Below are 22,897 nucleotides of genomic sequence, written 5' to 3' on the forward strand. Positions count from 1 at the left end.
GGCGGCGGGAAGCCTGTGTCCTCACCACCAGACCTGAGAAACCCTGGGTGCGAGGCCCCTTGGGGTGTGCACTTCCACTTCCCCACACACGGGGGCGCTCCCGAGACCCTCATGACCGGGCAGCGGGGCACGCACGGGGGCCCCAGCACCGCGGCAGGGTCAGTGCGGGGGGGTCCCCAGCGCCAACACCGCTTTGCAGAACCACCCGGAGCCCCAGCGACGCCTGTACCTTGAACACGTTCTCGCTGTTAATAAAGCCGAACCCCGAGAAAGTCGACTGCACGTTGTTCAGCGCCTGTGGAGGAACGAGGGCGCAGCGGGGGCTATCTTCAGTCCTGGACCACCCCCCCACCCGAGTCCCAGCAGAGTCCCCTCCTCCCGGGTCTGCCCTCAGCCAGCCCAAGGCCCCAGTGAGCGGGGTCCCCGGCCTCTGAGCAGTGGCCACTCCTGGCTTTCCCCCCAGAACGAGGTGCACAGGACCCAGGAGGTGGGCGCCCGAGGGGCCCCGACGACGCGCACCTGCCTCATGTCTCCCTGCGCCGTGAAGATGACGGCTTCCAGGCCGTCATCCGTGTAGGGCACCTTCTCCTGCTCCAGCACCGTCAGCAGCCGGGCGAGGACCTGGGCGTCGCTCAGTTTCGTGTAGCGGAGGACTGCGCAGCGGGACTGAATGGGCTCTGACGGGGACAGAAGGGTGAGGCTCCCCGCAGAGGCCGGCGCATCCCCGATAGCCCCTCGACGACCCCCGACAGCCCCAGGTGCTAGGAAGCCAATGCGTGGGACATGCACCAGCCACCCTGTGGCCAACGCTCTCCCTCCCCAGCCGGTGCTCTCCACCGGCTGCGGAATGGGGCTAGGTTTCAAAGCATTAACCACGAAGCAGCAACCAGAGATCTCCCCAGCACTGCCCCAATGGCCTTGGCTAGCCTTGGCTTCCAGAAGGGAAAAAGAGCCTCCAGGACAGAGACACCCATATGCCACAGCCCGCAGGTGAGTCAGTGCTGGGGTCCCAGTCACTGTATGCTGCGTGTCCCCACCCGGCTGGTCCCGGGTGAGCACAGAACATGGCCGTGGTTTCTCTAAGTCTCCACAGGAGATTCTGACCACAGACAGGGCAGAGAGCCACTAGAAACACGGATGCAGATTCTGGAAGCTGCCCCTGACCCAAGCTTTAGACTGTGACAACAGCTTCTCCACGATCTCCACGCCCCCATCTAGTCTGTGTTCCATCCTCTAAGGAATGCACTTCTGGAAGCTTACGTGCATTAAAGAAACCTGGGAGTCCTAAGAGTCGGTCCATTTCAACTTATCTGAAATCAGGAATCTCCACCACAGAATCTTAATTACATATATGGCTTATCAGCACAGATAAGAGGAAGAGCGATGAGTTCGATTAGTTCATATTTAAAAGCAATTAATATTTCAGCTACACTAGAAGTTTCCTTTAGCAGATTTTTCTCTTGTGCGGAGAACCGAAAGCTGAGTTTGCAGAATTTATTATTACTATTTTTTTAAAGTAGTCTCTACACCCAACATGGGGTTCGAACTCAACGCCAAGATGGAGTCACGTGCTCTTCTGACTGAGCCAGCCTGGCGCCCCAGAGTTCAGAGGATTTAAATACACGTCAGAATAAGGCAGCAGGGCCTTCCTCAGAGCCCGTGTGTCTCTCTCTCCACTGCAGTGAGGCCAGGACCCGAACCGAGGTTCTGTGATGAAGAGTTTCAAAACCAACTATGCAGCAGGCGCCCGGCTGGCCCAGTCGGTCAAGCCTAGGACTCCTGATCTGATCTCAGGGTTCTGAGTTTGAGCCCCACTGGGTGTGAGATGACTCAAAAATATGATCTTTAAAAAAGGAAAAAATCAACTAGCGGGGCGCCTGGGTGGCTCAGTCATTAAGCGTCTGCCTTCAGCCCAGGGTCCTGGGATCGAGCCCCACGTCGGGCTCCCTGCTCTGCTATGAGCCCACTTCTTCCTCTCCCACTCCCCCTGCTTGTGTTCCCTCTCTCGCTGGCTGTCTCTCTCTCTGTCAAATAAATAAATAAAATCTTAAAAAAAAAAAAGAAACCCAAAAAAACAAAATAATCAACTAGCAACTTGGTATTGAGCTATTTCCTCTAATACTAAGAAATACATTTCTTTAGTGATTTCATTTCCCTGTTATAGCTCCTTAGAAATTAAAAAAAAAAAAAGTCAGGCTGCTGTATGGATAAGAAAAATTGATAAGGGAGGGCCAGCGCTTTCTCTGCCCACTGCTACTGGGTCCAATCACTGAACGAACTCGTGGATGCAGAGCCCTGCGCGAAATGCATCTGAGGAGGGGGTCTCTAAGTATGATGCCACTCCTGCCCTCACAGATGTCTTACTACACTGGTGGCGTCTTGACGGTCAAGAATGTTCTCATTCAGTGCCGTATGTCCCCCACCAGCACCGATAGAACAGAGTAAATGTTTGCTGAGTGATGGCTGAACAGGTTAAGGAAGAAATAATGAGCACTTGGGGCAGGTGGAAGGACACGGAGGGCTCTTGGTGCCACGGCAGGCCCGCCGAGGCTGGGAACCGGGACTGTGCGTGCAGCACAGTGTGGCTGGCCACACGCTAGTCTGCAGCTGCGAGCCGTGGCCTGGGTGCAGAAGGGCGAGTCCGGGGGCTGAGCTCACACCGGCTGGGGGTTAGCAGGGTGGACGTGACCAACAGAGGGGTGAGAAATGGTGAGAGAGAGAACCAAAGCGGGAGTGAGTCTGCCGTGGGTATCGCAAAGGGAAGAAAGTGCCACCAGCAGGAAGCTGAGATGGGAGGGGGGCAAAGGAGTGAGGAAGCAGACAGACTTCAGGGGAGGGAGGGACAGGCACCGGGTCAGAGCGCACTGATGGGTGAGCTTGCACAGGGGAGGCAGTCCCTGGTGATGACAAAGCCCCGTGCACAGACGGGGTGTGTGCCAAGTGCCCGAGCACACAGAAGGTGCAGGAGCACGTCGGGAGCAGGGCAGTGACCATGACTCTGTGCACAGGACAGCCTGCGAGGGTGCAAGATCCGACAGACGGGGTTCCAGTCCCAGCTCTTCTGCGTGCTGTGTGACTCCGGGCAAACTACTCAACCTCTCTGAGCTCCAGTTTGCTTCTCGCTAATGTGGAGCCAAGACTACCCTCACGCTGAATTACGTAAGATTAAATGGAAAAGTTGATTCTGTAGTGCTCAGCCCGTGGCAGCCAATCAAAAAGCCCGTACTCTTCTGGTGTTAAAGAGCCAATGTGAGCACCACGGGTGGACCCCAGGCCACCCACAACTGACCCTCACCTATGATTTTATCTGAAGCATTACAAGCAAGAGCAAAGCGAGTCGTTTTGGAGTAGATCTCCATGGTTCTCCTTAAGGCTTGCTGGGCACCATCAGTCATGCTGAGAAGAAAAACACACGAGAGCAGTTTGCAACTGGGACCCAGGGCCCACTGGACACAAACCCCTCCCTAGAGAGCCTGGGCACCCTCAAGTCCAGGTCAGGGTCCTGGGGTCCTGGGATGGAGTCCTGCATCCGTGGGGTTCCCTGATCAGTGGGGAGTCTGCTTCTCCCTCTCACTCTGCCCCTCCCCGCACTCCCTTCTTCCCTCCTTCCCTCTCTCGCTAATAAATAAAATCTTTTTAAAAAAATAGCTAAAATGGTAAATTTTATGTCAGGTGTATTTCGCCACAATAAAAAGAGCTATCATTTAAATCATTCACAGGAAGCTGGAACGAACCCATTAACCGGCATTGTCCTTGACAAATGTTTGTAAGTTACTTAAGAAAGATAAGGCGTAAGGCTCAGGTCCCTATTCAATTGCTTTTGGAAGATGTGATAAGCCGGTCTGCTGAGAGAGTGCAGAGCGGAGAGAGCTTTCCTCCTGCTTCAATAACGCCTGATGAGGGACTGAGAAATCGAGGTCAGTGTGTACTTGGCAAAGCGTCTACCTGTCTGCTTCATCCAGAATGATGATCTTGTGACGCCCTTTGGGAAGGGTGACCTTCTGCTGGGCAAACATTTTGATTTTGTTCCTCACCACATCGATGCCCCTGGAACAACAAGGCATCACTGTACTGTCACGTTCCCACCCAGACCCACGTCCCTTCAGGGGGCTTCTAACCCCCGGAACACCACCATGCACACAGCTCCAGTGTTTCAGTTTTCAGGGCGATTCTAACTATGTGTAAGGATCAACGTCGCATTACTTTCATTCCCTCTTGGAGGTCCTCCAGAAAACAAAGAGAATATTTACTTTTTCCTTTTGATAGCACGAGAGTCATCTTATCTTGCAGTTACCCTGCGAGTTCACTGGACCCTGTGATAATCTGAGATACAGCCTGAGGGCTCAGTGACCTTATTCTTCCTGTATCTTGAAACGAAATGGCCATGTCATCATCCTAGTGACTATTTACTTGTTCCTTATCAATTATTCCCAACTTTGCAGGAAAAAAAAAAAGATAAAAAAAAAAAGATTAAAGGCTTAAGAAAATGCAAGACTGTTGCACTTGCCTAGGATGGTGTGGTAGGAGGGAAAACTGTCCCTACTGCCCCATCCTACAATGCTTTGTGTCACTAGACAGCACTGCATTCTCTTTCTAGAAGATAAAAAAGAAGTTCAAGTACTCCATCTTTGTTGTTTTTTAAAGCATTCATCAACCACAGCTGAAAATTCAAGACTTTTTCATTTTCCAGTAACAAAAGATGAAAACAAATGAGAACATTCCATATTATTAGGCAAATCAGGAAATGACCAGACATCGGAACGCCTGGGTGGCTCAGTCGGTTAAGCAACTGCCTTCGGCTCAGGTCATGGGGAGCCTGCTTCTCCCTCTCCCTCTGCCTACCACTCACCGTGCTTGTGCTCTCTCTCTCTGCCAAATGAATAAATAAAAATCCTAAAGAAAAAAAAAAGAAAGAAAGAAAAGAAAAAGGAAAAGAGAGAGGCAAAGAGCAGCACTTAGGACGCTAATGAGGACTGTGAAACCGACCACAGTCAGACTATCTCAGGCTACGGGGTCCTCCGATGCCAAAATCATGGGTGCATTTTCTCCAACTTTAGCACCACGGAGTGAACGATATATATCTAAGGATAAAAAATAGACATATTTTCATCCAGTTGGTCACTCAAAAGGAAGGACTTCATTCCCCAATACCTTCTGACAAGAATGTGGACCATCCTGTTTTGCTAAAAGGTCATGTGACAATATTCTCCCATCTTTTAAGATGCCTGCTTGCCCACCAACCTCCACAGGGTAGTTGGCAGTGATCAGAAGCTGAAGGCAGGTATTTTATACAAAGGGGACTAGCAGGAAACGGAAGAAAAAACCATCGTATTGATCACTCTAATGGGTGTTCATCAGTCTAAAGTTGGGACTATTTTACTGTTAGGGGCCATTCTCTCAAAATTATGAGCCACCGCAGTTTTCAAAAGTAGTGAATTTGGGGGCTCCTGGGGGGCTCAGTCGGTTGAGACTCTGACTCTTGATTTTGGCTCAGGTCATGATCTCAGGGTGGTGAGATCGAGCCCCAGGTCGGGCTCCGCACTGGGCGTGGAGCCTGCTTAAGATTCTCTCTCTCCCTCTGCCCCTCCTCTCGCCTCTTCAAAAAAAAGAGGGGGGGTGCGCCTGGGTGGCTCAGCTGCTTGAGCGTTTGAGTCTTGATTCTGGCTCGGGTCCTGATCTCGGGGTCATGAGATCGAGCTGCTCAGCCGGATCCACGCTCGGCCTGGCGTCTGCTTATCCGTCTCCCTCTGCTGCTATCTTGTGTGTTGGTCTGCGCACACGCTCGCGCTCACTCTCTCTCTCTCAAATAAACCAGGGAGTCCAATGAGTCAAGTGTGAGTAGAACAAGAAGTAACGATAAGCTAGAACCTATTTGTGTCGGACATCTGGAATCAGGCTCGTTCATGACAGCGGACGGGCAGTTTGTTGCCCACGAAGGGCACTGTTTCAGGGACGTGTGGCTCTTCAAAACCAGGAAAAGATGAAGGCACCGAGGACCACGTCCTCAAAGGCAGACCCTGCAGGCATTTTATTCGACGGTTCCTCGTTTCCTAATCCCCTAGTGGTTTTATCTGAAGAGGGACCAGCACCTCCTGCCCATCGGGATGACCCCCATCGCCAGCAAACACAGAAAACGAGTGTCGGTGCGGAAGTGGCGAAATCGCGCACTGGTGCACCCATCAAGTGACACAGCCGCCGTGGAAGATGGCGGGCGCTTCCTCAGAAAATTAAACAGAATTACCGGAAACAATCCAGCCATCCCATTCCCGAGTATGGGTCCGAGATACGTGAAGCAGGGTCTCAAAGAGCTATGTGTACAGCCCCGTTCACACGAGCACTATTCATGATTCATGGCAGCGGAAAGATGAAAGCAACGTGAGTGTCCCAAACACATGACTAGATAAGCAAATGGTGGTGGTCTGTCCACGCGGTGGGACACGATTCAGCCTCAGAAAGGAAGGGCACTCTGACACCTGCTCCAACACGAACAACCCTGAGGGCGTTATGCTGCCGTGAGGTAGGCCAGTTACAGAATGACAAAGACTGGATGGTTCCACTTAGGTGAGGTCCCCAGAGGAGTCAGATTCAGAGAGACAGAAAGCAGGATGGTGGTTGCCGGGGCTGGGGGACAGGGGGAAACAGAAAGTTATTGTTTCATGGATATGCAGTTTCAGTTCTGCAAATGAAGTGGGTTCTGGGGACGGTTGCACAGCAATGGGAGGGCACGTAACAGCGCTGGGCGGTGCACTTAAAAATGCCGGAAGACGGTACATTTTATGGTATGGGTATTTGCCACAATTAAAAATAATCATTCATTCATTTATAAGATTTTATTTATTTATTTGACAGAGAGAGAGAGACAGCCAGCGAGAGAGGGAACACAAGCAGGGGGAGTGGGAGAGGAAGAAGCAGGCTCCCAGCAGAGCAGGGAGCCCAATGCCGGGCTCGATCCCAGGACCCTGGGATCAGGCCCTGAGCAAAAGGCAGACACTTTAACGACTGAGCCACCCAGGCGCCCCTAAAAATAATTTTTAAAACTTTCATTAAAGGGGGCACCTGGGTGGTACAGTCGGGTGAGTGTCCGACTCTTGGCTTCGGCTCGGGTCATGATCCCAGGATCCTGGGATCGAGCCCCGCATCAGGCTCCCTGCTCAGCGGGAAGCCTGCTTCTCCCTCTCCCACTCCCCCTACTTGTGTTCCCTCTCTCGCTGTGTCTCTCTCTGTCAAATATATAAAATCTTAAAAAAAAAAAGAAAAGATTCTCTCTCCCTCTGCCTCTCTCCTGCACGCACGTGTGCGCTTCTCTCTCTCTCCAAAAGAAATAAATAAATCTTAAAAAACAAACAAAAAGCTTTCACTAAAAAAAAAAAAAGTAAACCAGCAAGTCGGTGCTTACGATGCCATTCGGACAGGCAAGTGACGCCTGTTCTCGTTCATGGGGAAGGATCAAAGGAAAACACAGAGCCGGCCAGACAAACCAAGTACAACACAGAACGGCAAAAAGGCGGTTTCTATGACAACACAAACTTCAAACACTCGCCACCCTTCTCGCAGTCTGAACTTCCAGGTGTACCTGTCATTGGAGGCATTGAGCTCCAGAACAGCGTCCTTGAATGCTGGGCCCAGCAGGGCACGCGCCAAACACAGGATGCTTGTCGTCTTGCCCGTTCCTGGGGGGCCCTAGGGAGGGGACCGCAAGGGCTTGAGGCCGACAGAATGAGCTTGCCTTAGCTCCCCTTCGAACCTCCTCCCCAAGCCACAGCACACGGCGAATCAACATAGCCACCCACCCTCAGGCCTCCTGACCAACTGGGGTGGAGTGCTTCCCTCTGCCAAGGGGAACGGCAAAGGCTCTGGTGGCCGTGGGCCTCTCTGACGAGGCAGCTCTGTGCACTTCAGCTCTTAGAGGGAAAGTGAGACTCCAAGGCCTCCAGCAGGGCCAGGACCGGGTACTTACGGCAATGATAATATTGGGCACGTTCCCTTCTCTTGCAAAGACCTGAAGGAAGAAATGGGTGTCAGAACTGGTTCATCTGCAGACCCGAGGCGCCAAGCCTCCCCAGCCACACAGGCCCGTATGGTGACGTGGCCACAGCGTTCTCCATGAGAATGCCCCACAGAACTCTCACCTCCGTATATTCCCATCCGAATTTTTCATTTCCCCCTCATACCCAAGGCCCCACCCATGCTTCCCCTCAAATGGGCCCTCAATGCTATCAACCCTACTGCCCACGCCGGGAACCTGGAGGTCACAGTCATCTTTAACTGGGCCTCCCCCACTCCCCTTGCCCCACACAGCGCCTGAATTACAGAGGCTTGGCTGTTCCTTCTTCTTCTTCTTCTTTTTTTTTTTAAGATTTTATTTATTTATTGGACAGAGAGAGACACAGCGAGAGAGGGAACACCAGCAGGGGGAGTGGGAGAGGGAGAAGCAGGCCTCCCGCTGAGCAGAGAGCCCGATGCGGGGCTCAATCCCAAGACCCCGGGATCATGACCTGAGCTGAAGGCAGATGCCTCACGACTGAGCCCCCCAGGCGCCCCTTGGCTGTTCCTTCTCCTTTATCTCTGTGTCTTTCTCTTCAGCTCCGCCGCCACTTCCTTCGTCCATTATTTCTCGCCTGGATGACTTTTAACTGGCCATTAACTGGTCTCCTGGCCTCTAATCCTGCCCCACACCCATGCATTTTCCCTACTATAACCACAACCAACTTTCTAGAACACCTATCTATTAAAACATTTGCGCCTGACGAAGCCCTTGGATGACCCCTTCCTGCCCTGTGAGCCCCAGCTCTTATACACTGCCCACCTCACCAGCTCATTTCTCACACACCCCAATACACACACTGTACAGCCTTGTTACTCGGTGGGCTCCATGGACCCGCAGCATCAGCATCCCCCCGGAAATGAGTCAGAAATGCAGACTCTCTGGCCCCACTCCCTGGATCAGGATCTGCATTTTGAACAAGATTCCCGGGCAATTCATACACCCATTAATGTCTGGAAAGCTCTACTCTGTATTCCAGTCAGATGGCACCACCACCCCAACCCCCCAACAAGCTAAGCCCTCTCACCTCCGGGCCTTGGCACATGCTATTCCTGCTGCCTTCCCCCCCAAGTCTAGCTAACTCCCACTTCCTTAGCTTTGCTGTCCCTTCTTCCATTTGAGAACTAAGATACTGTGAGCACGTTAACGGCCGAGCACTCATCACATTACCCGTTGACTTTGGCCCAATCCCACACTGGCAGGGGGCGTGTCTATTTTGCTCACCATTATATCAACAGCTCCTAACACCGTGCCATATCTGGCCCGCAAATATTTGTAAAATGAACTCGTTTGTAAAATAAACAAACACCGTGGTCGCTGTCAGAGTCTAAGTCCCCATTACTGCAGAGACTGCCTCCGTCATGTCTCAAATAGCCGGGCTTCTAGATTCCGCCTAAAGACCTCTAGGGCTAGGATTTCACCGCTTGCCGTACGGCGTGCACCTCTGCTGACTTCTGTCCTAGTGTCAGCTGTGCCCTGTCACTCAGTCCCCTCTAGGCAGGGGTCGGCAAACCATGGGGGAAGGGTGTTGGCGGGAAGTAGGGGGTCATCCAGCCTGAGGCCTGTTTATTTTTTTTAAGATTTATTTATTTATTTAAGAGGGGGAGAGAGTGAGCACAAGTGGGAGGGGTGGAGGGAGAGGGAGAAGATCCCAAGCAGACTTCCCACGACCCTGAGATCATGACCTGAGCCGAAACCGAGTCGGACGCTCAATCGAATGGACAACCCAGGTGCCCCGGGGCCTGGGCCTGTTTTTATAAGCCCCGTAGCTGAGAATGATTCTTATGTTTTTAAAGGATTGTTTAAAGAATTAAGCATATTGGACAAAGACATTATAGGGTCTGCAAAGGCTAAAATATCTACTCGTCGGCCTTTATGGAAAAAGTTTGCCATCCCGGCTCTAGAAGCATAGGTCGGAGAACCCCTTGTCAATAAGCCAGTGCCTCAAACATGTGGAATGAGCTACTGCGGTTTCTAGTCTTCTCCAAACCGACTGGCCCTCAATCCCTCAATTCTTCTGGATTCGTGGCTCGCCCCACCCCTCACTATCTGGGCAGTCTTCCTCCGAATGCCTCCCTCGAGCTTGTCAAAACCACAATGACGTGACCTAAGATTATCTCTTAGAAAAAACTCACTCACCTCCAGTCTGCTCACCGTGTCTTCATTCCCGACAATTTCATTCAACTTTACTGGCCTGTATTTTTCAACCCTGTTTTTAAGAAAGCACATAAAGATGGTGACGTGACTATTTGCACGCTGTCCAAGGAGCAAACCCTAAAGGGCAATCCCGAGAGCTCTGTCAGAAAATTATATACATGCAATTTAAACATAATAAATGTTGTAGGTTTGAAATTCAAAGGGGGAACCCAAGTGCCATTTGAAAAATTAAGTGCCTAAGAATTGCACATCAAAGCTTTAAACCTGCCACAGCAGAGACGCACCTGTTGTTGCTGGAGAGGGGCCAGAGCAGGCCATCTGGAGCGCTGTGACACTGGGCAGCAGCACAGCCTGCCCGTCACAACAGAAGCTCGGTACATGAGCCACTGACATCATCTGATCTGACAGACAACGGGTGCCACCGTGCCCCCTTCTTATCCCTTACCTGCCAGTTTCTGCAGACTGGTGCCAGGTGCACAGCAGGGCTGGCTAGACAGAAGCCACAGGCCTGCCCTATGATCCTATGAGGCTATGGGAAGTGGACGGGCTAGTGGCTTACTCAGATCAATACTGCTCTCGCTCTCTCTCTTTCAAACATTTATTTATTTTAGAGAGAGCATGCGTGCACAAACATATGAGTAGGGGGAGGGGCAGAGGGAGAGAACCTTTAAGCAGACTCCCCGCTGAGCGTAGAGCCCAACGCGGGGCTCCATCCTATGATCCTAAGAGCGTGACCTGAGCCAAAACCAAGAGTCGGACGCTCAATCGACCGGGCCACCCAAGCGCGCCAATACTTCTCTCTTTTTAAATGAATAAGCAAGCGATGCTATGAGCAAATTCTTTAGCTCTGAGAACAGAAGTGGCAATAGGTTTGCCATGATTTGACCATCAGCACTTCCTCTGCCCTTTTCTATACTCCCTGATCTACCCTCAGCTTGCACTCCCTACAGGGACGGTCCGCTCCAGAAGCAGCCGCGTGCAAAGAAGCTTGTTTGCCACATACTACAGTAAATAAAGAGCTCTCCTCCAAGACCAGCAGATGGAGCATGTTTGGCGCTACTTGTTTCTTGTTCATACTCAGTCCTCCCCAGGTGCCGAGCACTGTATACGGAGTTCCGGATCTTAGCGGGAGGAAAGTGGAAGGTACAGAAATGAGCAAGACATGGTTCTTGCTCTGAAGGCCTTCCCTATCAGCAAGCACAGAGAGCTTAGCAAATCCTCCTACGATGCTCAACTGCTTATATAAACCAAGAGCTGTGGAATCAGCGCATAGGAATGTCAGGTGCTGACATTTGAGCTAGGCTGTGAACATGGCCAACAAGCGCCTCCTTCAGGGCCTCCATAGGGGCTCCCCCTGCCTGAAAGCTTTCTACACATTGCCACTTGGCTCACTCCCTGAGTCCCCATCTTTGCTGGAATATCATCTCATCAAAGGCCTTCCCTGAACACCAGAGTCATTTACCCCACGCCACCTGTCATGATCAAATATGCTACCTATCTACTGGTTTATTCCTTATTCTCTCCCTGTCAAATGGAAGCTCACAACAGCAGAGTGTGTTTTGTATAATGAAATATCCTAAGCATTTAAAGTCGTGTCACACGTAACTCACGCCACATATGTAATTTTACACTTGCTGGTGGCCACATTACAAAGTAAAAAGAGGGGCGCCTGGGTGGCTCAGTCGGTTAGGCATCTACCTTCGGCTCAGGTTATAATCTCAGGGTCCTGGGATTGAGCACCCCCCACACCGTTCATGTGCACATGCTCTATCAAATAAATGAGTAAAAATGTTTTGAAAAAAAGTACAAAGAAAATAGGTGAAAGTTCATTTTACTAATAATTTATTGAACCTAATATATTTGAAAGATTATCATTAATAATGAGATTTTTTTTTACACTAAGTCCTGGAAATCCGGTGTATTTTGTACACTTACAGCCCATCTCAATTGGGACCAGCCTCATTGCCAGGGTTGTCAATGGACTCAAGTGGCTAACGGCTGGGGGACCGAACAGCGCTGCTGTGGATATTCCAGTAAGCTGTACTACGCTCCATTTAGGTATCTGTTCAGAAGGGTGGGCTGGAGGGATGAGCATGAGCGCAGGAGGGAGAGTAAACCATCACCCCGCGCAGAGGGAGTGCGGCCGGAGCGGATCGCCCACACCACAGCTGTGCCCGCGGCAGGTGACTTTCCATGTCACCAGCTCCTCTCAGCTACCCAGGATGCGCCTTCTGCACACAACCCCGAGTTCTGATCCTGCATCCGACGCTTCGCGCCATCAGAGTAGCCCCAGGCACAGCGCCAGGCGCTGAGTGGGAGGCCACAGGGGGCAGCTATGATCACAATTAGCACTGCTCTGTCCAAGATCCCGCTTCCAGAGTTCAGACCCGCTACTCTTGAGCCCAGGTGGGGTCAACGACGCGCGTCCCTCGCCCTCTCCAAATACTAATCTACTGGATGCCACCCCGGGGCCTCCTGCTCCTCTAAGGACCCCCTAGAACGAGCTCCCGTCCCTAGGTTCCTCCGGGACACGACCCGCCAACTCGCCCACCCACACGTCCAAAGCACCCATCATTCATGGTCTGGGCCCTCACCACGGCAGCTCGTAGTGGCCGGCGCTGCCCGGGACCTTGTTGGAGGAGGGGGCAGGTTCCTGGGCCCCGCGCTCGCCCGCGCCTCCGCCGCTCTCCAACACCTCCATTCTCCCGCCGCCTCTTCCCGCGCCGGAGGCCCCGGCCTGTGACGCCATCACGCAGACCCCGCCCCTAGCACCGGGGGGACGCCGGGCGTAAGCGGAAGCGGCGGGCTAGCCCCCTTTCGCGCCTGCGCACAGAGCACCGGCCGGGCCAGGGGCTGGGGGACGCCGGTGGCCGTGGAAGGGCTGGCGTCCAGCCGGCCAGCGAGAGAAAGGCGAGACCTGACCGCATCGACTTCCGAGAAGGCAGGTCGCTCCAGGAAGGGACGTTCGGCGGTTTTCGTCTTTGTGTGATTTGTGTGGGAGGCTCTCTCGGCGCGGCGGGTCTGCAGCGGCGGCGGCGCCCGGGCAGCCCTTGGACTGGGGGTAGGGGCATCCCGCCACCGCCCTGGTGCGGGGCCAACGGCGGACTCGGACAGGGACTGACGTGTGGGCGGTGACATCTGGGACCTGACCGTGCCCAGTTGTCGGGATTGCTCAGGTGTCCGGATGGAAGCGGAAGCGCCGATTCCCATGGGGTGGGCTCCTGCGCCCTGCAACTTGGTGCTTGCGGTCAGGGAGTTCTCACGATGCTGTAGAGTGGGAATTACTCCGGTTGGGCAGGGGAGGCAACTGTCCCTCTGTAAGATGTGACTTGGTTTCGTTCCAGAAAGACAGGTACTCCATATTGACAAGTGCTTTGAGCATTGTTTTGGGCGGGTTTTCTCCTTACTGACCTAATCTTTCCTTGCATAGCCCAAATGTCCTAATAATGATGAATAATAAATAAAAATAATGAACAATGACTGTCATTTACTGTGCACTAGACCTGAGGCGGACACTCATGATTATCGGCAGAAACAGGCTTGAGAATGATTGAATCATGTATCCGGTGTCATTTAGGCTGTAAGTGGTGAAGCCAAGATTCATCCCCCCCCCCACCCAGGCTGCAAAGCAGTTTGCATAAAATTCTGTTGTATCGCATTTACCATAATGCATCATAATTTCGGGATAAAAACTGGTTTTCGTGTCCAAATCGAAGGTAAGAATTGGGACCCGTTAACCTCTATCCCTAATTGCTTAGCACAAGGCGCTCTGTAAATATTCCGTTTGAGTGTCTTTAATGAACAATGAGGATCCATGTTTCCAGAACAGTTTAGGTCAGCTGTGAGGAACTGGGTTGCTTTCAGCAAAGGACTGATCAGAATCCCATTGGCTCTTTTCCTTCCTTCACCAGTTAGAATCTCTATATGTGGGGCGCCTGGGTGGCGCAGTCCTTAAGCGTCTGCCTTCGGCTCAGGGTGTGATCCCGGCGTTCTGGGATCGAGCCCCACATCAGGCTCCTCCGCTATGAGCCTGCTTCCTCCTCTCCCACTCCCCCTGCTTGTGTTCCCTCTCTCGCTGGCTGTTTCTATCTCTGTCAAATAAGAAAAGAAAAGAAAGAATCTCTATATGTTATAGATTGAAGACCTCATCTTCCAGGTGATGGATTAGTCATTCAAGGAAACATGGGTTCCAAAATCTCTTACCGCCAGTGATTGTGTTCAGTTTTTTTATCCTTACCTTTCAGTTTTCTTTCCCTGATTACGGAAATTTATTGGGGAAGACAGTATTGCTGTTAATATTCATTTATCTTGTGTAGAGTCTGCATCATCTTCCCAACCTGAGTGGCCAGATTCCTGGTGCCTTCCCTTGTACACAGTAGACGCAGAGTTTGTGTTTGCTAATTACTCATTGCAGCTCTGCAGCCAGGCTAGCGAGCTCGAAGGAGTGGGCACAATTGACAATTGTGTTCTGCGAGATGGACGGGAACACGTGATTTCTCATTCTGTTAAACTTGCTGCCAGTTGGGCAGTAACCCCACAAATGACTCAAATTCTGAAGCAATTTGTTCTCCTGGTGGTAATTCCTAAAGTCTCCAGGTTCGGAGGTTACTCAGTGTTTTTCTTATCCCCTTTTACAGGATCTGGGGGGGAAAAATGCTTGAAGTTGACTCTCCTTCCATTCTCCTTTGAACTAAGAGCTGTCTTGCATGTTTTGAAAATCACTGTTCACAGATTCTTTATTTCTCTGGAGGAGAAGATACAAATTTTCGTGAAACATAAACTCTTCTCGAAATTTCTTTTTCGTGGTTTTCCCTTGGGATGTTTTCCACGTGGTAATAGTAATATTTTCCTTAGAGTCAGCTATCACACACACTGCTTCCACCACATACACAGCTGATACAGAAAACAGTATATTAATTCTTAACCCCCTCCTGGTTCTTTTCCCAAAATCGCACTTTGCAAGAGGTTTGTTGGCACGCCCAGGACTCTGCATTCACTGATGCACTTGAAATGCCAGGAGAATCAGAGAAGGAGGTGACCTTTGGGGTAGATCTGCATAACAGGGCTTTCTTATACTGAGCCTTCTGTGACTTGTTGGACTTGGTCCCAGACAGAGCTCAGAGCTTAAAAACTCCAGCCATTCCTGTAGAACCACACAGCAGCCACATTGGGGGTGGGGGGGGTGTTGGGGAAACCACAGGTCAAGGAATAAACCAAAGGAAAGGTCAAGGACAAGCCAGAGTGAATTCCTCCTCTTCTCTCCTAACAAATCTGCAAAATCCCCAGAAACTGAATCTGCACCTTAACTAAGCCCCCTGACTCTCACCTCACAAGGGCAATTAGTTCTATAAAATAGGAAGGACATGGAAAGGAGGGAAAACAGAAAACAAAATCCTTGGGGTGCCTGGGTGGCTTAGTCCGTTAAGCATCTGCCTTTGGCTTCAGGTTATAATCCCGGGGTCCTGGGATCGAGCCCCACATTGGGCTCCCTGTTCAGCGGGGAGTTTGTTTCTCCCTGTCCCTCTGCCTGCTGCTCCCCCTGCTTGTTCTCTCTCTGTCTCTGTCAAATAAATAAGTAAATAAATCTTAAGAAAAAAAAAATCCTTGGAGCGCTGGATGGCTAATTTGGTTAAACCTCTGACTCTTGATTTCAGCTCAGGTTATGATCTCAGGGTCGTGAGATTGAATTCGACATCACGTTCCACGCTGGCCATGGAAACTGCTTGAGATTCTCTCCCTCTGCCCCTCTCCCTGCTCTCTCTCTCTCCCTCTCTAAAAAAAAAAAGTCTTTTACCAAAAGCCAGAGCATTCCCATCAAATTATCTGATGGGACAGGCAACAAACCTTGGTTAGAATGACACCTTGACTTTTACCACTAGAGTGTAGCCCATTTCCCAAGTGACAGTGCAGGTTGTGGAGTTGAAAATGGGGTGGCCTCTGAGGACCGGGACTACCAGAGACACCGGCTTTCCACCCACTGGTAGCCTCCATTGGCCCAGAATATCGAACCTACTTGATGCTGTTTACCCTGCTTACACTGAATTTTTAAAACTTCATGTGTTGTTTTCCAGTGGGTTTCCTGATGAATTGTAGCATTTTTCTTAAGTGTGATACTACCACTGAAATAATTGTTTGCTCTCAGACGCTGCAGTGTTCCGTCACCCTTAGAATTTTTCTAACGTTCTCATTAGCATTTTCAATATTAAAAGGCTCGTTATGTAGTGAAAAAGCATATATCCTAAAACGTACGTACAGTATAGGGATTTGTTATTTGGGTAACACCTGTCCTCGAGAATTGCTCTGATTACATTTGTGGAATTTGGAATCTGGTAGAAATCGTTTAGCCTGACTCTGGGTTTCTGTCTTTAACAAATACTGACTGAGTGCCTGCAGCCACTGTGATACGCATGCGGGGACAGGGCGAGCTTCTGCCCTCAAGGAGCTTAAATTGTAGGAAGGGATACAGACACCAAGCAGCCAATCATATGTTTATTGAATTATAATCGTGGTTAAGTGTTAGAAAGGGCACCACCCCACCTGAGAGGTCAGGAAGGGCTTTGCTGGGGAGGGGGCATTTGACCCAAGATCTGAACCTGAATCTGAGAGCTGGGTGCCTGTTGGCTTTGCCTGGAAGGTGCCCCCCAATGCCCTCCCTGTCTTCCATTGCTGTCTCTCTCTCTCCCAAGACCCCGTTTCTTTCTGTAGTGTGCTTACTCACAATTATCTGGATTTATTGCCTTGTTTATTGTTTGTTTCCCCACTAGAATGGCAGCTCTTTGAGAACAGGTGCTCCCTCCATCCTGGTCACCAGTGCATCCCTGGGGCCTGACAAGGCCTGACAGACCTGACGAGTACGCAGTGGCTGGAGGATTCCGGGTGAGCGTGAATCAGGATCAGAGACGAAGGAGGCCTGCGGAGGCCAGACTGTGCAGGATAAGAGAGGTTAAGTGAAAACAACAAGGCCCAGTTTTTGTTCTGTTTAAAGATTTATTTATTTTAGAGAGAGAAAGAGAGTGCGAGCAGGGGGAGGGGCAGAGGGAGAGGGAGAGAGATGCAGGCTCCCTGCTGAGCTCAGAGCCCGACACGGGGCTCGATCCCAGGACCCTGAAATCATGACCTGAGCAGAAACCAAGAGTCAAGTGCTCAACCGACTGAGCCACGGAGGCCCCCCAACAAGGCCCAGTTTATGTTTCAGGTCTCTTGTTGCCACGTGGTAAGTGGCGTGGAGGGAGGCAAGGGTTCTTGTAGAGAAAAGCGTGAGTCGCTTATCATGATGAGGACTGAGTAACGAACAGAATTGTTAAATCAATATTGTACACCTGAAACTACTAGAACACTGTATGTTCACTACATTGGAATTAAAACTAAAAACTCAATGAAAAAAAAGAAAAGTGTATGTCGAGGGTTTGTTTTGTGATCTTTTAATGTCTAAAATTATAAAACATATGAAACATACTGAAAACAATATCAACATTCATGTATCATCCACCAAGACAGATGTTAAAATTTTGCCTCTTTTTTAAAAAGAAAACATATGGATACTGCTAACAGGCTCTACCCCATTCTTTCCTTTTCTCTCTTCTACCCCCACTTTACAGAAGAGGAACCCGGGGCAGAGAGGTCAAGCTTTGTCCCCAAGGTCTCTTGGTGAGTAGGGGGGAGTCTGGATCTGCACTATGTGATCTGAGCCTCGAGCCTGTATGTTTTAGATGCTTTCGTACTTTTTCTTTTTCTCTTTTTAGAGAGTGCATGCAAGCAGGCTGGGGTGGGGAGGGGCAGACGGAAAGGGAGAGAGGGAATCTTAAGCAGGCTCCACGTCCAGCACGGAGCTCAGTCTCACAACCCTGAGATCATGACCTGAGCAGAAATCAAGACTCAGACACTTAACAGACTAAGCCACCCAGGTGCCCCTCCATTGTGTTTCTGATATCATTTCTCTAGCTTAGATAGAAACGGAATTGCTGGGTCCCAACAAGAGCATCTTCAATTTAATAAGGGTCATTAGAATGACCTTCTGGAGAAGGTCTCCAGATAAATCCTCACAGAATGTTCGGGGTCAAGGTAGAGGGAAAAACCCAAACCCTACAGGGCCCCATACGTTTTGCCTCCACAAGGCCATCTCCCTGACCTCCCTTTCTACTACCCTCGCCCTCATACACTATTCTAGGCACAAGGGCTTCCTTGCTCTAAATGAGAAGGGCCTAGCACATCCCTACCTCAGGACCTTTGTACTTGCTATTCCCTCGGCCTAGAATGTTCTTTCCTCGGATGTCCACATGGCTTGTTCCCTTGCCTCATCCTGGACTCTTCTCCATATTATCTATTCATTGAGGCTTCCCTGTTCCCTTCCTCCCACCAGTCCCTTTCCCTACCCTGCTTTCCTTTTTCTTCTGTAACATATAACTCCAGTCGATAAATACATATTAAATATGTATTGTGTATTGTGTCCCCCATTAGAGTATATTTCGTGATGGCGAGGATTTTCTCCATCTTAGTCACTGCTGTTGTCAGTGCCTGAACAGTACCAAGCATTTAGCAGACTTTGAGATAGACAGATAGATAGATAATTTTTGGCAATAAGAATAAGTTTTCCTTTTTTTTTTTTTTTTGAGTATAGTTGATGCACAATGTTCCTTTAGTTTCAGGTGTCACTGATAAATATTTTTTGAATAAATGAATAATCCCAGGGAGTTTCAGAAATACAGACATGATGAAGTAAGTCAAAAGTTTACAATAGTATTTTTCTGTACCCCTCATGTATGATCATTGTATATTTGGTATTTTAAGGATTTGAAATGCTTAAGAGAACTTGGCATACTAGTGTCTACCAAGGAAACTTTATGATTCTAATTTAAAATGTAAAGTGGAGGGGCACCTGGGTGGCTCAGTTGGTTAATCGCCTGACTCTTGGTTTTAGCTCAGGTCCAGACCTTAGGGTCATGGGATGGAGCCCTGAGTCAGGCTCCCTGCTCATCATGGAGTCTGCCTGTCCCTCTCCCTCTGCTCCACCCCCCCAGTAAATAAATAAAATCTTTAAAAATAAAGTAAAATGTAAAATTGAAATAAGTTAAACTTGTGATTTGAGGTTAAAATCTTACTAAACTTATAAATAGTATTAGAATATTTAAGGGAACTGGAGATTGGACATATTCTAAGTTTAATAGATTTATGAGATATATTTAAGAACTTAGAAGGTTTGTCTAAACTGAGATACTTAGTGGAAATCAAACATATTAAATTTATAAATGTAGTTTAAAATGTTTAAGAGATTTTCATTATACCGTATCTAAAATGACCTTTAAAAGTATCATCAAAGGGCGCCTGGCTGGCTCAGTCAGAAGAGCGTGTGACTTTTGATCTCAGGATCGTAGGTTCAAGCCCCATGTTGGGCGTAGAGATTACGTAAAAAAATAAAAATAAATAATAATATAAATAAATAAATACGTGTGGGGACCTCTGGGTGGCTCAGTCAGTTAAGCGTCTGCCTTCGGCTCAGGTCAAGATCTCGGGGTCCTGGGATCAAGCCCCGTGTCTATCAGGCTCTACGCTTAGTGGGGGGCCTGCTTGTCCCTCTCCCTCTGCCCCTCTTCCCGCTTGTGCTCTTTCTCTCTCAAATAAATAAAAAATCTTTAAAAGAAGAATAAAAAATAAAGTGCTACTCTGTGGTCAAGTACTGTTATTATTACAGATGAGAAAACCCCGGGCCACTGAGATTCTGCGAGGCTGGGCCACAAATGGCCAGTCAAGCATCCCAGCTCTCCACCTTGGGCCTGCTCCTTCCAGCTCGGACAGCTGCCTCTCTGCCTGCTGTCCCCACAGTGAGTGTGGGGCTGGTGACAGTCTTCAGGCCCCACTGAGGTTCAGTGATAGTAACTAGCAATTGGCTTGGGTAAAGGACATCGTTGTCATTGCAGATGTGGAAATTGGTACCCCCGGTCTTTTTTTCTTTTTTAGATTTTATTTATTTGTCAGAGAGAGCACAAGCAAGGGAGAGTGGCAGGCAGAGGGAGAAGCGGACACCCCGCTGAGCAAGGAGCCCAATGCGGGACTCGATCCCAGGACCCCGGGATCATGACCTGAGCCGGAGGCACACGCTTAACCGACTGAGCCACCCAGGCCTCCCAACCCCCGGTCTTTTGGTGAGTGGGACACGGAGCCGGGATCCAGCCTGGTGGTCTGGCCCAGAGCCAATGTTCCTCACTGCGTCTGAGCAGCTGCTCCCACGTCTGCCCCTCTGAGGACATCTTGGCCTCTCCAGGAGCTTCCTGGGGGCCTTTGTTAAGGTCAGTCTGTCCACAGAGGAGGCCACAGAGGAGGCGCACCTACCACCTGAAAGGCCCTCCCTCTGTGCCTGTCCCTGCCTCTCCTGGAGTCTCCCCCCAGCCCCCCAGGTCTGGTGTGTGCCTCTAAGTGTGTGACTTGCTCCTGTCGTTCTGGTTAACGAGGTCACGGGGTAACCCCCGGCTGGGCCTCTCTCCACAGGCATCCCAAAGAAGGCAGCCCCTTTGACAATGACAGTCCTCACCGTGGAGCCGGGACGCGACTCTCACGTGGGAAGTCCACAAGGGAGCAGCCCTGTGTGAGCACTGTTCTGACCACAGGGGTGAGGCAAAGCGAGTCTGACAGGAGCTTCGTGATCCGAGCAGCCTGGCAGGTGGACAGGTGTCCCCCAAGTTACAGGCGACACCTGGAGACCTGACGGAGTGGCCCAGGCCCCACAGGGAGATGCCCCGTGAGCTAGGCCTTCCAAGGAAGCCCAGCCCAGGCTTAAATCCACCCACAGCAAACGTGTCCAGAGACGACTCGTGATTTTTAAATGTTTCCGCCTCTCAGCAGGAAAGCTCCAGTCTGACCCCCTGGACTTTGAGGGGCGTGGACAGATATCTACACCTGACCCTGAGATGCGTCTTTTAAAAGACTGTGACTTTTCCTCCCAAGGTGGTGTTTTAGGGTGCGTAAGGCTGCTGGTTCCAAGGAGAGCCTGCCCTGCTGTAAGCAAATCCGGAGTAGCGATGCTTTCATAACCCTCTCAGAGGACAGGCTCTGAGGGAAGTACGCGTTCCAGTTAAGTGCCTTCTGTATGCAAAGTTGTTCGTTTTAACTACGTTGTTAAATTTTAACAATTGAGAAACTTTGAAAACTGCTTCACACACTTCCTTGCCTTCTTGGGGGGATAAAAAGGGACAGAATTTTTCCCAGCGCTTTGGGGCCATGGGGTCTGTGTGCTGCGTCGTGGGCCTGATCCCGAGGCTACGCGCGGCCCTGGTGGGCTGTTCGCCCCACACTATGGAGCCTGGGCCGCTAGGCTGTTTGGACTCCTTACTTCTAATTTTGTTTCGGTTGTTTATTCATCCAAGCTGGCCCTTCTTCCTGTTCTCGGTCAGCGTGTCCGCCCCGGCCTTCCTGTGGCTGCTGTTTCATCTGCGGAGGGGCAGGGGACCAGAGCACCAAGCTCGTTCAGTTCTGGCTAGTTATCCCTCCATCAGTGGCTGGTGCGAGATAGGAGTGCCGATTTCTATTTTTTAAGATTTTGTATTTTTTTTTTTAAAGATTTTATTTATTTATTCGACAGAGACAGAGACAGCCAGCGAGAGAGGGAACACAAGCAGGGGGAGTGGGAGAGGAAGAAGCAGGCTCATAGCGGAAAAGCCTGATGTGGAGCTCGATCCCAGAACACTGAGATCACGCCCTGAGCCGAAGGCAGACGCTTAACCGCTGTGCCACCCAGGCGCCCCAAGATTTTGTATTATTTTAAGTCATCTCTACGCCCATCGTGGGGCTCGAACTCACAACCCTGAGATCAAGAATTGCACACTGCACCGACTGAGCCGGCCAGGCTCCCCAAGAGTGCATATTTCTGTTTGGTTGTCAATGTGGTGTGCAAACCTATATACACATATGCACATTAGCTGCGACAGGCATAGCGTACGTGACATATAACATGTACGTATATATCATTAGTGCTTTAATTTTCACTTTATTTTATTTTATTTTATTTTATTTTATTTTATTTTATTTTATTTTAAAGATCGTATTTATTTATTTGACAGATAGGGAGCATGAGCGACGGGAGGGACAGAGGCAGAAGGAGCAGCAGGCTCCCTACTGAGCAGGCAGCCAGACACGGGGCTCGATCCCAGGACCCTGAGATCATGACCTGAGCTGAAGGCAGACGCTTCACTGACTGAGCCACCCAGGCGCCCCAAGTTTTTATTCTAATTCCAGTTAGTTAACACACGGTGTTATATTGGCTTCATAATTTTCACTTTCTTGATAAGCACATTTTAATATATGCATTGACCTTTTATATTTCTCTTCTGTGACTTATCTGTTTGCCTGTTTTTCTGTTCTGTGCAAATTGTAAAGCTCTTTGGGAAAACAGTTTGTCAGCTGGCAATGCTTTATTTTTATTTTTTTTAAGATTTATTTATTTCTCATGCAAGCAGGGGGACAGGCAGAGAGAGAGGGAGAGAGAATCTCCAGCAGACTCCTCACTGAGTGCAGAGCCCGACGTGGGGCTCAATCCCACGACCCTGAGATCGTGACCTGAGCCAAAATCAAGAGTCAGACGCTCAACTGACTGAGCCACCCAGGCGCCCCTCTAGCAATGCTTTAGAAGTATACATTCTTGGACCCAGAATTTGTTTCTGGAAACTTGTCTTACAGAAATGCTTACACACATGCACAAAGACCTAT

At 50.1% G+C, this 22,897-nt stretch overlaps 1 protein-coding gene and 1 long non-coding RNA gene across 2 annotated transcripts in view; one reads left to right on the forward strand and one right to left on the reverse strand.

The window, feature by feature from the left end:
• RFC2 (replication factor C subunit 2) overlaps positions 1 to 12,965 on the reverse strand; it is an 18,482-nt gene extending 5,517 nt beyond the window's left edge. The window contains exons 1-8 of the mRNA XM_045786165.2: positions 12,796 to 12,965; positions 10,184 to 10,253; positions 7,958 to 7,999; positions 7,574 to 7,680; positions 3,946 to 4,047; positions 3,296 to 3,396; positions 520 to 677; positions 230 to 295 (exon numbers count right to left, since the gene is read on the reverse strand). Of these exons, the coding sequence (XP_045642121.2) occupies positions 230 to 295; positions 520 to 677; positions 3,296 to 3,396; positions 3,946 to 4,047; positions 7,574 to 7,680; positions 7,958 to 7,999; positions 10,184 to 10,253; positions 12,796 to 12,950 (801 nt within the window). The 5' untranslated portion in view covers positions 12,951 to 12,965. The remainder of the gene's footprint in view (positions 1 to 229; positions 296 to 519; positions 678 to 3,295; positions 3,397 to 3,945; positions 4,048 to 7,573; positions 7,681 to 7,957; positions 8,000 to 10,183; positions 10,254 to 12,795) is intronic.
• Positions 12,966 to 13,033: 68 nt separating this feature from the next.
• Positions 13,034 to 22,561, forward strand: LOC123784781 (uncharacterized). The gene is made up of 3 exons (XR_006777549.2): positions 13,034 to 17,077; positions 17,800 to 17,848; positions 22,252 to 22,561. It is a non-coding gene; the product is annotated as an uncharacterized LOC123784781 (long non-coding RNA).
• The last annotated feature ends 336 nt before the right edge of the window (positions 22,562 to 22,897 follow it).

The sequence above is a fragment of the Ursus americanus genome, chromosome 2 (assembly GCF_024610735.1).
Source record: "Ursus americanus isolate L20-20 chromosome 2, mUrsAme1.1.p, whole genome shotgun sequence".
NCBI classification, from domain to species: domain Eukaryota; kingdom Metazoa; phylum Chordata; class Mammalia; order Carnivora; family Ursidae; genus Ursus; species Ursus americanus.